At 38.8% G+C, this 14,188-nt stretch overlaps 1 protein-coding gene across 1 annotated transcript in view; it reads right to left on the bottom strand.

Moving 5' to 3' along the window:
- Window positions 1–14,188, bottom strand: part of LAMA2 (laminin subunit alpha 2) — a 706,382-nt gene that overhangs the window by 19,177 nt on the left and 673,017 nt on the right. Inside the window, exons 56-58 of the mRNA XM_061427935.1 lie at window positions 11,355–11,503; window positions 5,494–5,670; window positions 5,088–5,256 (exon numbers count right to left, since the gene is read on the bottom strand). Coding sequence (XP_061283919.1) covers window positions 5,088–5,256; window positions 5,494–5,670; window positions 11,355–11,503 — 495 coding nt within the window. The remainder of the gene's footprint in view (window positions 1–5,087; window positions 5,257–5,493; window positions 5,671–11,354; window positions 11,504–14,188) is intronic.

Genomic DNA, 14,188 nt, shown 5'->3' with positions numbered 1-14,188 from the left:
AATCACTGCAGATGGTGACTCCAGCCATGAAATCAAAAGACATTTGCTCCTTGGAAGAAAAGTTATGACAAACCTAGACAGCATATTAAAAAGCAGAGACATTACTGACCAGTCAAAGCTATGGTTTTTCCAGTAGTCATGTATGGATGCGAGAGTTGGACCATAAGGAAAGCTGAGCACTTTTGAACTGTGGAGTTGGAGAAGACTCTTGAGAGTCCCTTGGACTGCAAGGAGATCAAATCAGGAAATCAACCCTGAATACTCATTGGAAGGGCTGATGCTGAAGCTGAAGTTCCAATACCTTGGCCACTTGATGCAAAGACTCATTGGAAAATGCCCTGATACTGGGAAAGACTGAAGACAGAAGGAGAAGCAGGCAACAGAGGATGAGATGGTTGGATGGCATCACCGATTCAATGGACATGAACTTGGGCAAACTCCGGGAGATGGTGACAGATAGGGAAAGCTGGTGTGCTGCAGTACATAGGGTCATGAAGAGTCAGACACAACTTGGCAACTGAACAACAATAACAACAATCCTCAGAGTAAACATTATCCTCTTTTTCAGTAGAGTTTCCTCCATTTAGAGAAGACAAGGCAGTTACTCAGTGAGCCCCCTGAGTTCACTGAGTAAAGGCAGGCGGGCTTCAGCAGATGGGCAGGCAGACCTCTGTCATGGATCACTTGGATTGAAGACCTGGTTTGTTTCCTCAGTGACTCTCAATGTGGTTGAGCTGAGAGGGGCTCACGCAGCATGTTTCTCTTCCCCAGTGAGGAAATCAGCTATGTAACTGGTGGTTGTGGAAAAATAAATGCAGAAAAAACATTTCTTTCCAATTCGTCTTTTAAAACATTTACGAAAACAAAACACACTTAAGAATATTTTTTGAAATGATGAAAATCATCTCTGGACCATATCCATCATCTTCTGTTAGCATCTGATGCATTTTTCAAAAAGGTTTTTCTTATGTGTTTTTCTAACTATTGATACAGATACAATGATGCAGAATACACAGTCTTATATCCTGTTTTCCCCACTTAACATAATGTCAAAAGTATGTCATTTTATATTGTTTCGATTGAACGATTTTAAGTACAAGAGTATGGTGACATATTAAAACTTGCATTTTATGGATCTGTTTTCACACTTCCAGGTACCACTAACCTGGATGGAGATTAATAGTGTCCCCTGCCATGCTTCTAATTTTCCATCTTGGAAGGTAGCCAGCTGCGTTTGCAGTCCATACTTGGCATTTATTCTGACTGACCTCCTTGCATATTTGGTTACTGTGCTATTTATGGCAATGTCTACTTTCTCAAATATGTCTCTCAGTTTCTGTTTCTTTAGTAGGCTCTTAATACATATTGAAATAAATATCATAAAATAAATGATGATATCTTACCCATCTTTGCATTTTGTAGACTCTTAGTAACTATTTGTCAAAAAACATAGCCTTTAAAAAGTAGATACTTCTCTCCACACACACACACAAATAATGAATGAAAATGAAAGAAATCAAATTAAAAAGAGGAAATATGTATGGTTCCATGATTTGAAACTCCGAAAATATGGTACAACCCAACAGCGATGAAAGATTCTAAAATACACAAATTTGACCACATGGTTGTAAGTATTACAATGTGCAAGTCTGATGTTCTGTGAGTCTTTCTACACCAACCCACAGGACTGTTACTCAACCTCTCTTTTACTTTTGTCTTCTCTATCAAGTGGATTGCTCTTTTTTGTAGAAGTTAAATACACTGCTGAGAGAAAACTGGAATTAGAACAGAAGGTTATAAGAAAATTTAAATGAGTTAAAATCTCCAGTCCAGATGCAAAAGGATCTTTGTTTTCAGAAAAAGGAGGCAAATATGATCTCTAGAAACCACAGAAGGATATGCTTGAGATCTCCTAAAAGGTTGTATTTTAGAAACACAACTAAGAAAGGTGATCACTAAAAAGAGAAAAAGAAGGGCAACTGGTAGGTCCAGCAGAGTTATTCACCAATAAACCAGAACAATTCAATGTTTACTGGCTGAGGGACCCGACTCAAGAGAATTTCAAAGGCCCTCAAGCTTTTGGTTGACCAAATACAGTACTAACGAGGAACTGATGGCATGACACATCTGCTTAAAACATTAAAACCTTCTCAGGTGTATTAGTAGAATATGACGACAGACCAGTGGAAGGAGGAACTCTGCTGTCCTCTGAACTGTGTACTCCAGTTTGAGTAGTATGGTCTATTCTAGGTGCCATATTTTGAAAAGATATTTCAAGTATAAGAATATTACTGGTGGAAATAACAAAATTAGAAATTAAGAAAAATGCTTGAGATAATGGAATATTTAGCCTGGGAAAGGAGAGCACAGCTGTTTTCAAATGCTTGAAGGGATGTTAGAGAAGATAAAAACTTAATGTGTTTGGCTACAGAAACACAATCATTACATGGAGGTTATAAGGATGTGGTTTTACTTCATTATAACCAATGGCTTTCCTACAACTAGAGCCTGCCCTATCACACTGGAAGAGCCTTGTCAATGGAATGTTCAAGCAAAGTTTTTAAGTCCACATCAAGTATATAAAAAGATTCATGTATTAAGATGGCAATTGGACCAGCTGGTCTCTAGGGCTTCTGCTTTTTATAATTCTAAGTTAGTTGTTCAGAATTTAGGATCCACTTTCCTATAGAATCCAAATGGATATCTGCATCCAGTGTCTAAAAAGCTCATTTTACCCACAGTGTTTTTAATTCTTTAATTGACTTGAGACCAAGGAACAGATAGGAAGGATAACAGTTCAGAGAGCGGTGTATGAGGGAAAAGGGGTGGGGATCATTCACCTTCCCTTTGCTGGGATAAGTCTAGCATAAAGCCATATTATGGAAGCACTAAGGAAACATTCTAAAATACGTGTGGCAGATCTCAGTATGTCTTAGGAGAAAAACATCTCCTTGAACTAATCCCCAAATGACTGATAGCCTTTCACTTGCTAGCTGTGCTGTGTGATCACAGGTATTTTCTTCTGTGAAATGGGGCTAATAATACTTCCAACAATATAAATAAACAAGAAATGATTAACAACTTGTGGAAATCAAATGAAATAATGGATATACTATGCCTGGCAGAGTACTGGACACATACTAGTTACTTAGTAAATGCAGAGAATTCGCACAGTATCTGGGGCTTCCCTGGTGGCTCGGTGGTAAAGGACCCACCTGTCAATGCAGGAGACAAGGGCTCAATCCCTGGTATGGTAAGATCCCACATGCTGCAGGACAATTCAGCCCATGAGTCATAAGTACTGAACCTGTGCTCCAGAGCCCAGGAATCACAACTACTGAGCCCATGTGCTGCAATAACAGAAGCCCGAATGCTCTGGAGCCCGCGCTCTACAACTGCAGAAGCCACCGCAGTAAGAAACTCATGTACTGCAACTAGGGAGTAGCCCCCTTTCACTGCAGCTAGAGAAAAGCCCACAAGAAAGAATCTTCCTACAGTATCTATGCGTGCATACCTTTTCTACTTTTCAAAGAACTTCCACATATATTATCTCATTTGATTCTTATAATAATCCCATCACTAGGCAATGTAGGTATAATATCCACATTTTACAGAGGAGGAAAAAATGATGATTGGAATAAATGGCCGGTTTGGCTTCTCATTTAATAAATATTTCTAGTGACAATGAGCACACCACTCAGCAGAACAACTAATTCCATCATGAAAACTAACGAAAAGAACAAAATGTTGGAGAGTTCCAAAATCTGCACTCAAGGTAACACGTTCCACCTGTCAACTGGCAAATATTATAAGTACGGTGCGTGCGCTGTCAAGAGCAGTGTGAGATCTTTGGTGGTGAGAATGAAAATGTGTGTAACCTTTGGAAAAAGCAATTCCTGTATACGTGTTGAGAATCTTGGCTATATTCTTCACCTGGCCTCATAATTACCCATCGAAGAATCTGTTTTTAGAACATCTTTAGAAACAATGAGAAAGTCTGATGTACAGAAGTGCTGATTAGAATACAGTTTCTTGTAGTGAAAACCTCGAAATGCTCTAAATGGTAACCGCTCAGTGAGCAAGACATAGAACAAGCTGTAAAGGCAGTGTCACCGTGATAAGGAATCAGATTGTACAACCAGACCCACCAGATTAAAATTCCTATCCTTCCACTTACTGACTGTGTTTGGGTTTATTATTTAGGCTAACTAATTCTTAATTAACTCAGCTAAAAATGGGGTGATGGTGTGTGTGTGTGTGTGTGTGTGTGTGTGTGTGTGTATATATATATATATATATTTTAGACAGCTGTTAGAAAAATTACTTATAATATTGGATAGAACCTGTTTAAAAGCTGTCACTATGATCATTACTATATGGTAATTATGCCATTTATTAAATGTTGAGTATAATGCTACGTGTTTAACAAACATCTTTTAAAAAACTCTATACTCACTGTACAGATGAGTTAACTGAGGGGAACAGATTGGCTAAGTAGCTTTTCCAATTCATACAGATGTGCTGGGATTTGAACCCAGGCAGTCTGACTCTGGACCCACGGTCTAATCAAGGATATACTTACTACCTTCCATTCTATGAAGTATTTTTTTATGTCTCTCTTACACAAACATACACATACATATACATCATATTAGACACACACATTGGCAAGATGTTTAGAAACAGTTTTACCTATGTACAACTGGTTTTTAAAAACAGAATACCAAGTTGTATACATGATATGAGATCTACTATGTAAAATTCAAATAAAAGGGGCTGAAAATTGATATGATTATCTCTGGGTGGTGCTAGTATAGGTGGATTTTATTCTTGATTCCGCAGACATTTCTGTGCTAACTTTTCAACTGAAAACATGTGCCACTTTATAAACAAGAAGATGAAAGGAGACCATAAATATAAATGAAAGTAATTCAAGGAAGACGTAAGGAGAATAGGCTTTCATAGACAGGTGACCCTTCCTCTAATTCTAGCAGTAGAGTATACTAGATATCCTGAGTAACCTTCTTTCAGAAAGTGACTACAAACACAGGGGTAAAATGAGAAAGCAATGGGATGTAAACACCTACGTGTGTCAGAAACGGGGTGGGTGCAGGAACCGCTGGGGTGGGAACCAGCTCTGGCTGGGTAACTGTTTCAGCTGTAACTGCTCCATCTTCCTCCTCAGGGGGTTTCTGATGGGCACAGCGACCAATGTCTGCGTTTTTGAAGGATACAGGCTGTGCGAAGTCCATAGGGCTAAGGGAACATAATAAAAATTCAATACTTTCTCTTAATTTTCATTGTCCTGCTTCCCTACCGTTACATCACATTTCCCCTTTTCCCTTTAAAAGGTCTCAGTGCAATTAAAAATTTGACTTGAAGATCTTTATTGTTTCCCCTCTCCCCCACCCCATGGTTTTGGATAATGTAGATGCAATAGCAATCCTCCTATGGGGAAAAAAAAAAAAAAGAGTAACAAGGAGATTGACTTACACAGAGTTTATAACAAGGTTCCATATACAGCCTTCAAAGGGAGGAATATTTCTGAGTGGGGAAGGTTGAAATTCAGGTGGAGCGCCCCCAATGAAAAGCTTTTTAACTTGTATTGCCTGTTCCACGGTCAGATTTTGCATATGCTTTCTGTCTTCATCCACTTGAACAGTGAACATGCTGATAAAATATTGAAAGTAAACAAGTGTAAAACACACAGTGTCCTATACAACCAGAAAGCAAACTCTCCTGCCACCATGCACCCCTTCTCCAGTAGCTTTTAAGAGAGCCAAATCTGATGACTAGGAACTTGTCACTTAGCAAATGATATTGTTTCTTGCCCCTCTGCCTCCCTTGTTAGCTCTCCTAGAGAGTTTCTTGAAACAAGGTAGTGGTGTAGCTACAGCATTAGCCTCTGGTGCTGTTGACTACAGTGGTCCTACATGTGAGCCGGTGGAGTGGAGGCTTCTGTATGGGGTTGTAGTGTCTAATCGTATGAGGCTCAGTCGGTTTAGCACAGCGGTTTAGCACAGCATGGGGTCACGTTTTGTTTGGCTCTTTATTTCTTGGTTTGTGCCAGCTATTATCTTCTTGCTAGGGGACAAACTGTACTCCTGAGAGCTTAGATTGTAGGAATCAACAGCAAACGCTTAAAGGATGTTTTATAAAGAATGTAGCTGCTGGCTTTTGAATGGAAGAGGCAGGCTAGAACGCCAGGCTAATTGTTCTCTGCAATGATTTTCTTTAGTGGCTGTTTCATTAACGTCCCTAATTTGCCTATGAGAGATAACTTACACATTACTAATTGAGAACCTCATGCTACTTATTCACTCTGTGGATCCTGGGGAAGAGAATCAGGAGGCAAAGAATTCTGCTGATGAAAATGACCAAAGGCATTTTCTCTTTTGTTCTAGAAGCAGGTTTTAAAACTTCAGTCCCAATAGTCAGCATGGGGCTCTTAGACTTAAGTGTTAGTCAATAGCCCGAGGATCATGAATGGGGATTACTACAAACTAATTCACATCTGGAGAGAAAATCTGAAATATTTAGTCAGCAAACTCAGTTCTAAAATGTTATGTTACTTGATTTTATAAAGAAGAAAAACCACACATAGAGTTAGAAACAATAAATCAGGGCAAAGATGCTCTGAAATGGCACTGAACAACTGGCCCACGCTGGGACAATTCAAATGTAAGAGAATAGAACAAAGACCAGATATTGTTGTGGCTTAAGATGTCAGAAACATCTTTCTAACAAATATCTTTTTAAAAACTCTATATTCACTGTACAGATGAGTTAACTGAGGGGAACAGATTGGCTAAGTAGCTTTCCCAATTCATACAGATGTGCTGGGATTTGAACCCAGGCAGTCTGACTGGACAGATGCTCTTATCAAGGATATACTTACTACCTTCCATTCTATGAAGCATTTTTTACGTCTCTTTATTGCTCAGGTGGTATGGAGGGAGCAGATTGGATTTAGTTTCAAAGGCAAAATAGGGGGAACGATATATTGATGTTTTGCCAGACTCTGGAAGATTGTGTTGGCAAAATTCAAGAGTTCAACCTTATTGCTAAGAATGTGGGTGGTTTTATGAGACTTTTAGAAAACCACTCACTTCTGGGTATGTGGGACTCATTGAGAAGTACCCCTCATACTCCCTTTTTTTTTTTTTTTTTCCATTTGCTAAAAGTAATCTCCTATATGCCAGTGTTACTTAGGGTTTGAATGAAGGGTTTAAGCCACTATTAAATACTGTCCGAGGACAGCAAATCTCTGCTTTTGATTAGAATTTTTAAAGATCCAGAGGCTCTCCTCTTTCTCACGTGGACTCTCTCTAGTCTGGTTCTGCCCCTAAAGACCACAACAATGGCCCTTTCTTACTGGATCACAGGGTGGAGATGTAGAGTGAGCATGAACTTTCAGAAGAAAGAGTCTGGACTTAAGCACTAGTATGAACTACCTGCCAATGCGGGAGACATAAGAGACACAGGTTCCGTCCCTGGGAAGATCTCCTGGAGGAGGAAATGCAACCCACTCCAGTATTCTTGCCTAGAGAATCCTCATGAACAGAGGAGCCTGGCAGGCGACAGTCCATAGAGTCACAGAGTCGGACACAACTGAAGCGACTTAGCATGCATGAAAGCTTACTAGCTGTGTGACCTTGGGTTAGTTATTTAATCTTGCTCAGTCTCATTCGATTCTTTTATAAAAGGAGGATAAGAACCCCTACTCTGAACCACGGAAACCATTAATGAAGGCATTGCACTGAGGTTGTATTCCTTAATAAGGACACTGTTAAAGGACTACAGTTGAATCCAGTTTGTATTTTACAACCTAGGAGCACCAAATCTAGGTCATTTATTTAGCACTTTGTAAAGAGAGAAACCACTGGGCTTCCCTGGTGGCTCAGACGGTAAAGCGTCTGCCTACAATGTGGGAGACCTGGGTTCGATCCCTGGGCTAGGAAGATCCCCTGGAGAAGGAAATGGCAACCCACTCCAGTACTCTTACCTGGAAAATCCCATGGATGGAGGAGCCTGGTAGGCTACAGTCCACAGGGTCGCAAAGAGTCGGACATGACTGAGCGACTTCACTTCACTTCAAAGAGGGATATTACATGTCCTTTATGATTCTGGTGTGTTTTTTAAAAAGGATTTATTCAAAAATTCTTTACTGTGGACCCACTATGCCCAAAAAGCATTATAAGAATCATTACAATACTATTAATATTGTGATATGTCAGCTATATTTCCTTAAAATTTCAATAGTTGAATCTTAAAGTTTTATAATATTTTATTACTTATATTCAATTTATTTGTATGAAATATTGATCTAAGATTTTTTTTTTCAAATCACTATCAAATGAACTGCATACATGGTAAAAGATATTAAGAGAAGTGCCCTGAAATTTACAATTTACATGAAAAGCAAAACCTGAAATTTTTAAATTGAACATATTTTGGATGGTTAGAAAGAAATAATTGGGTTGCAGTATTCAAATCTTGGTCCCATTCTGGAAACCTCAAATTACTCCTGAAATATTTGCTCCAACTTTGTGGTCTTTAGCCTAATTCTGTCCCTGTGTGAAGAATGCTTTCATGGAGAATACCTATGTGCCTAAGCTTCTACTCCAGGCTCTTAGGGTTTACTGTTTTTATCCAGTTAGAACTACTGGCCATTTAGGTGGACTTCAGGAGGAAGATCAGAGGGCCAAGCAGTTATAAAAGGCAGAGGATCACTGGAGTACTAGGGAATTAGACACCAAAGTAAAGGAGGTGAAGTCTTTGCGGAGGGAGGAGTAGAGAAGGAAAGAAAATGAGAAAGGAAGCGTAAAGAGAGTAAATACTGAAAAGCTTGCCTCTCAATTTGATAAAAATCTACTAATTTTATGAGGCAGTATTGTTTGAGGAAAGGAAACAATTGACATCTACAGTCTAAATAGTATTGGAAGAAAGCAAGTATTTCCAAGTTAACAAGAGTCTCATCATCAACATCAAGTAATACAAACCTCTGAGGTCACAGAGGTGAGAATAAATACCTAGCAAGCACAGATGAGGTGTTAAAGTCAAGTATATCTGGGCTTAAATCCTGCCTGTTATTTACTAGCTATGTGATTTGGGGTAAATTAATTAATATTTCCTCATCTGTGATGAAAGGATATGAATGCATATCTCATATATATTTAGAATAACTAAAGGACATACTTTTTGTAGTATTTGACACAGGGCATGCCATAAAATGGATATGAAGCATTAAACTATGTTTCTAGGTGATGTTCTTCGGGTCATTAGTGATCTCCGGTTAATCGGTTAATTGAAGCACTTGCTTAAGGGATAGGTAATAATTGTTTTTTGACCTCAGAGTGCTGAATGAGACATTATGGTGGCAGATGAGCTCTTGCTTTGCCACAGAGTGTAGTGACAACACAATATGTCTAATACATTATCCTTTAATTAATAGAGAATAGCACAACAGTTTGTTTATATGGCCAATTAACTGAATGACCAGTTTTCAGGGATGTACTATACCGAGCATAATCAAATAAAGGTTGGATTGATGGCCAACAGCTGTGAAGCTGGCATACTAAAATACCCTTCTTGAAGAGACACCTGTGAAAAGGACACCTTAGAATAACATCAAAATGCATTTGGGAATGTCAGAATCCTTTCCCTACAAAATAACATATTTTGAATGATTTTTTGGCCAACTATATTTCTCAGATCTGCATTTGCTTCTTGATATTATTTAAAAACCTTAAAAAGTTTTTCCTACAATGAGAAGGATTAACATTTGGCAAAGGACCTGAAGTAAAGTCTACAAGACTTGCAAAATCAGTATTCTAGAGCATTCCTTAAGGTTCAAATGAGAACACCCAGTTTGCATTTCTCTTCAGAGACCCTGACTGCAATATGTGCCTAGAAGATTAGTAAATGTTCTTAGTTTGTCCAAATATTGATCCCTCATTTGTCTTAATCATGGTTTCTAAACATTTCAGTTAGTAGATACTCCGTAATTGACTGAGCATTAATTCAGCCCAAAAGATAATGCTCTATATAACAGAAAAATGCAAGCAAGGAAAGTTTCTTTACTTACAAGACATTGTTATTACTTATTTAAACTATTGTCCACACAAGAGGATGATTAGAAAATGGTCGACTTTAAGTAAAGAATAACATTTACTTGCTTGAACTTTTGCTATGCCTTCATACTGTTATATTCAAAAGTACTGTCTATGTTTTGAGGTTTCATCAAGCTTGATTTCCAGTTCTTTTCTATGTTTTCAGTCTAGATGGATCGTTGGCTTGGAGGTCTGAAGTCTCTGGGCTTCTGTTTTTCTCTAATTGTCTTTCTAAACTCACTGTGCTTGTGTGCTTGGTTGCTCAGTCATGTCTGACTCTTTGTGACCCATGAACTATTGCCTACCAGGCTCCTCTGTCCATGGGATTTTTCAGGCAAGAATACAGGAGTGGGTTGCCATTTTCTTCTCCAGGGGATCTTACCGTCCCAGTGATAGAATGTGCATCTCCTGTGTCTCCTGCTTTGCAGGTGGATTCTTTACCTGCTGAACCATCAGGGAATCCCCTTATCCGAGCTGTCATACACTTTGATGGAAAAAAAAATCAAATAACAAATGACTTCCTCAATAAAGTAAGTATAAAGTACTTCAGCATTCTGAAAAAAGAAGACATCGGCTCATAACACTAACAGCCAATTCCCTGACTCAGGGCTGGGAAGCAAGTGCTCTGGTGGATCAGCAGAGAGGCAGCCTCTGTGCCCTGATGGCAAGACAGCAGCCTCTGCCCTCTCTCAACTCTGGCCCCTCACAGAGCTGTGGTGCAGGGACCCTGCACACCTTGGCAGGGGCCAGGTGTGAGGCCCGCACAGAGCAGGGCTCCGTGGGTCCTGCAGCTGCTGCCCTGCTCTGTATTTGTGACAGATTTCTAAGCAGCAGCCATAACTGCCTTGGAATCCGAAGGAAATGGCAGCTGCCAAAGGCTGCGGGCCCCAGCTGAGCTGCTCTGCGCCGTTTCACCACCCACATATGCCTTATTTGAGAAGAGAGTATTTGAGAGGTGCAGAGGGAGAGATTTTTCTTAGCTATGGCTTCAGAAGATGCATTTGGTTTTCCAGAGGTGAAGAGGAGAGCTGCTCAGCAGAAAAAACGTTAAGAATAAAACTCCTAAGGGTCAAGGTAAATGAAGTTCCCAAAGTATGAAATATAAAGAAGATAAAATTAAGCTACTTGACACTTCAGCAATGTGTCGTCTGTCCATACACACAAAGGTCCAGTTAAGGACTAAGGCGAGCAAAAGTTCGTGTTAGTTACGACAGTACAGTCAGTCGCCAGAACTGTTGTTACCCTCTAGTTCTCTCTACATGAACAGAATGCTCTCTCCCGTCGTGAAACAGACTCGGCTCCGGTTTGACGACAATTTTCCTCATTGTGCGCGCCCCTGTGGAGAGATGCACTTCCAGCCGGCCCTTGTTCAGGAAGATCGCATAATAGGCCTGCAACAGCAAATGGTTATTGAAGACGAAAGGAGTCTCATCTACGACTTAGCTTAGTTACCTGAAAGAAGGGCAGATTCATCTGCTCTGAGAGCTTACCTGAGAAGTTAAGACTCAATATTTTCTTACAGAGTATTTAAAGCAGCTGGAAATAGCTTTACAATCACTTACCATTTCTGCTTGTTAGGTTATGTGGAAAGGGAGATAGTAAGAGAGCCATCTCTGCAAAGCAGATTTGCGATGCTGAAAGGAACAGCTGTGCTCGCATTGGGCTTCTAATTCACAAAACCCATCAGGAAACAAAGGGGGTTAATAAAACCCCTCTCCCTTGCATTCACAGATGGACAGCTAGCTTCTGGAAATCAGGTCTCACTCCCACCTCAGGGCATTTTGAGTGTTTAGATTTCAATTCCTTCTCTAGGCTGGTGGAATGGATTGTTATCACCAACACCTAACTTGTCTCCCACATTTAGAAAGAAGGCAGACAATTTTTCATCCATAAACACGACTGCTTTCTTCTTGCCACTGTTACTATAGCAACAGTGTAGTTTTTTGAGATCAGTTTGTGAACCCCAGGGAACCTGAATGCAGTCCTCATCCCCAAAGCTGACACCACTGCGTGCTCCTTTTCAAGTGGAGCACGGGGCCCCCTGCCACACACGATCACTCGGTCCTCCACGAGTCACCACAAGGCGGTGGAGATGGTTTCAGTCAAACATCACAATGTCTCCAACAGTTTGCAAAATCAGCTGTGTTGCTGCGTGTCCCATGCAAAATGCCCAGAGGACCTGGATCAGTGTCCCCATCCATCAGAAAGGGGCAACTGCCATGTAAGCACTCAATTAAAGTTGTTTTTTAAGCTGATTGAGGTCTCAAACCCCGTTAGCAGAACATAATCACAAATGACCCTGTGAGTATCAAAACTGGTAGCTTTGAAAAATAAAGTATGTCATTTAACCAGTTTGATTCTACAACAGAAATGAATTATTTATTTAATATTGTTTCCTCTTTCAGACAGCAATAACAGTGAGATTTTAAAACAGATATTAAAAAAAATAAAACATATTCATTAAAATGTTGAAGCATTAACATGTTATTTCTAATTTGTACTATAGCACTTAATATTTTCTCATTTTAATTGTTTTAATGAAAAAGTTTTATTTTAAGAACTATCCTGACAACTGATGATTCAAGCCTATTCATGTGGTTCTGATGAGGAGAAATCTGAAACTGAGAGGTGGTATTTAGTTACTTGACTGTGATCCAGGGCACAGATATCCTTTAGTGAAAATCTATCTCAGAATGTTTGATCTGGTCCTTTTATTATAATAACTGGCTTATTATTTAAATTTATTTAATAAATTTTTTGTATTTTGGATTAAAAGGCAAAGACTTTTGGAGAACATTTATTTTTATCATACTTATTCCATACTTGTTATGCACAATATAAAATGAGATAGAACATTACTTCTTCTTCCTCTAATTTAAAAAAACGTTTTTTTTTCCTTCCCAAAGAAATTCTTTTCTTCCTTAAGGTCATAGGTTATCCTTTTACATTTTCTTCTAAACATTTTAAAGTTTTTTCCTTTCATATTTAAGACTTTAATTCACTGGGAATTAATTTTCTGTTTAACATGAAATAGAAATTACTTCATTTTTTTGTCTAAATGGATAATGAATTGCCCCAGAATCATTCACTGAAAGGTTCACTTTTTTCGCTGATGATGTGCAATGCTACCTACTGCCAAATGTCATTTCCATCTATACTTGGCTCTCTCTCTTATGTTCCACTGACACAGAGTTATCCATGTATTAATGCTACACAACCATGATTCAAAACTGCTAGAACAGTCTTCCAACTTATTCTATTTCATAACTTTCTTGGACTTTTGATATTAATTTTAGAATTTGTTCTGATTTACAAAAAGATAAGGTGATATTTTCATTGAAGGCAAACCTACATATCATTTTATGGAGAATTGGAATATTTTTAACACTGAGTCTTTCCATTAACATAATGACTTTATTAAGTAGTCTGTTATACATTTTCAATAAATTTTATAATTTTTCCAGTATAGGTCTTATGTTTGTTTTATTTCTTGTTAAATTATATATTTTTTCTTGTACTATATTTATTTATTCTTTTTTTATTGCATCGGCTAAGACCAGTATGAAAGAAAAGTGTAAGTGAAGTCGCTCAGTCGTGTCTGACTCTTTGCGACCCCATAGACTGTAGCCTACCAGGCTCCTCTGTCCATGGGATTTTCCAGGCAATAGTACTGGAGTGGATTGCCATTTCCTTCTCCAGGGGATCTTCCCAACCCAGGGCTCGAACCCGGGTCTCCCACATTGTAGACAGACGCTTTACTGTCTGAGCCACCAGGGAAGTTCAGTATAGCAATAATATTTATCTTTTCTTGGGCTTGATTTTATAGGAAATGTTTATGTTTTCCTATCATTCTCTTTTTAATTTACTAAGTCTTTTGTTATTGTTATTTTTGATCAGGAATGGGTGTTTAGTTTAGTTACAAGTGTTCTCTATGTCTATCAAGATGATTATATGATTTTCAGACTTTCTAATATCAAACCACCTTTGTGTTCTGTAGATAATGCAAGTTACTCATGGTTGCACATTTTTGGATTTTATTTGTCAGTACAGGTGAATGACATGAGGTACTGACCCTC

This window comes from Bos javanicus, chromosome 9, assembly GCF_032452875.1.
Source record: "Bos javanicus breed banteng chromosome 9, ARS-OSU_banteng_1.0, whole genome shotgun sequence".
Taxonomy (NCBI): Eukaryota; Metazoa; Chordata; class Mammalia; order Artiodactyla; family Bovidae; genus Bos; species Bos javanicus.
The sequence above is the reverse complement of the archived record's forward strand: the minus strand, read 5'-3'. Positions and strand labels throughout refer to the sequence as shown.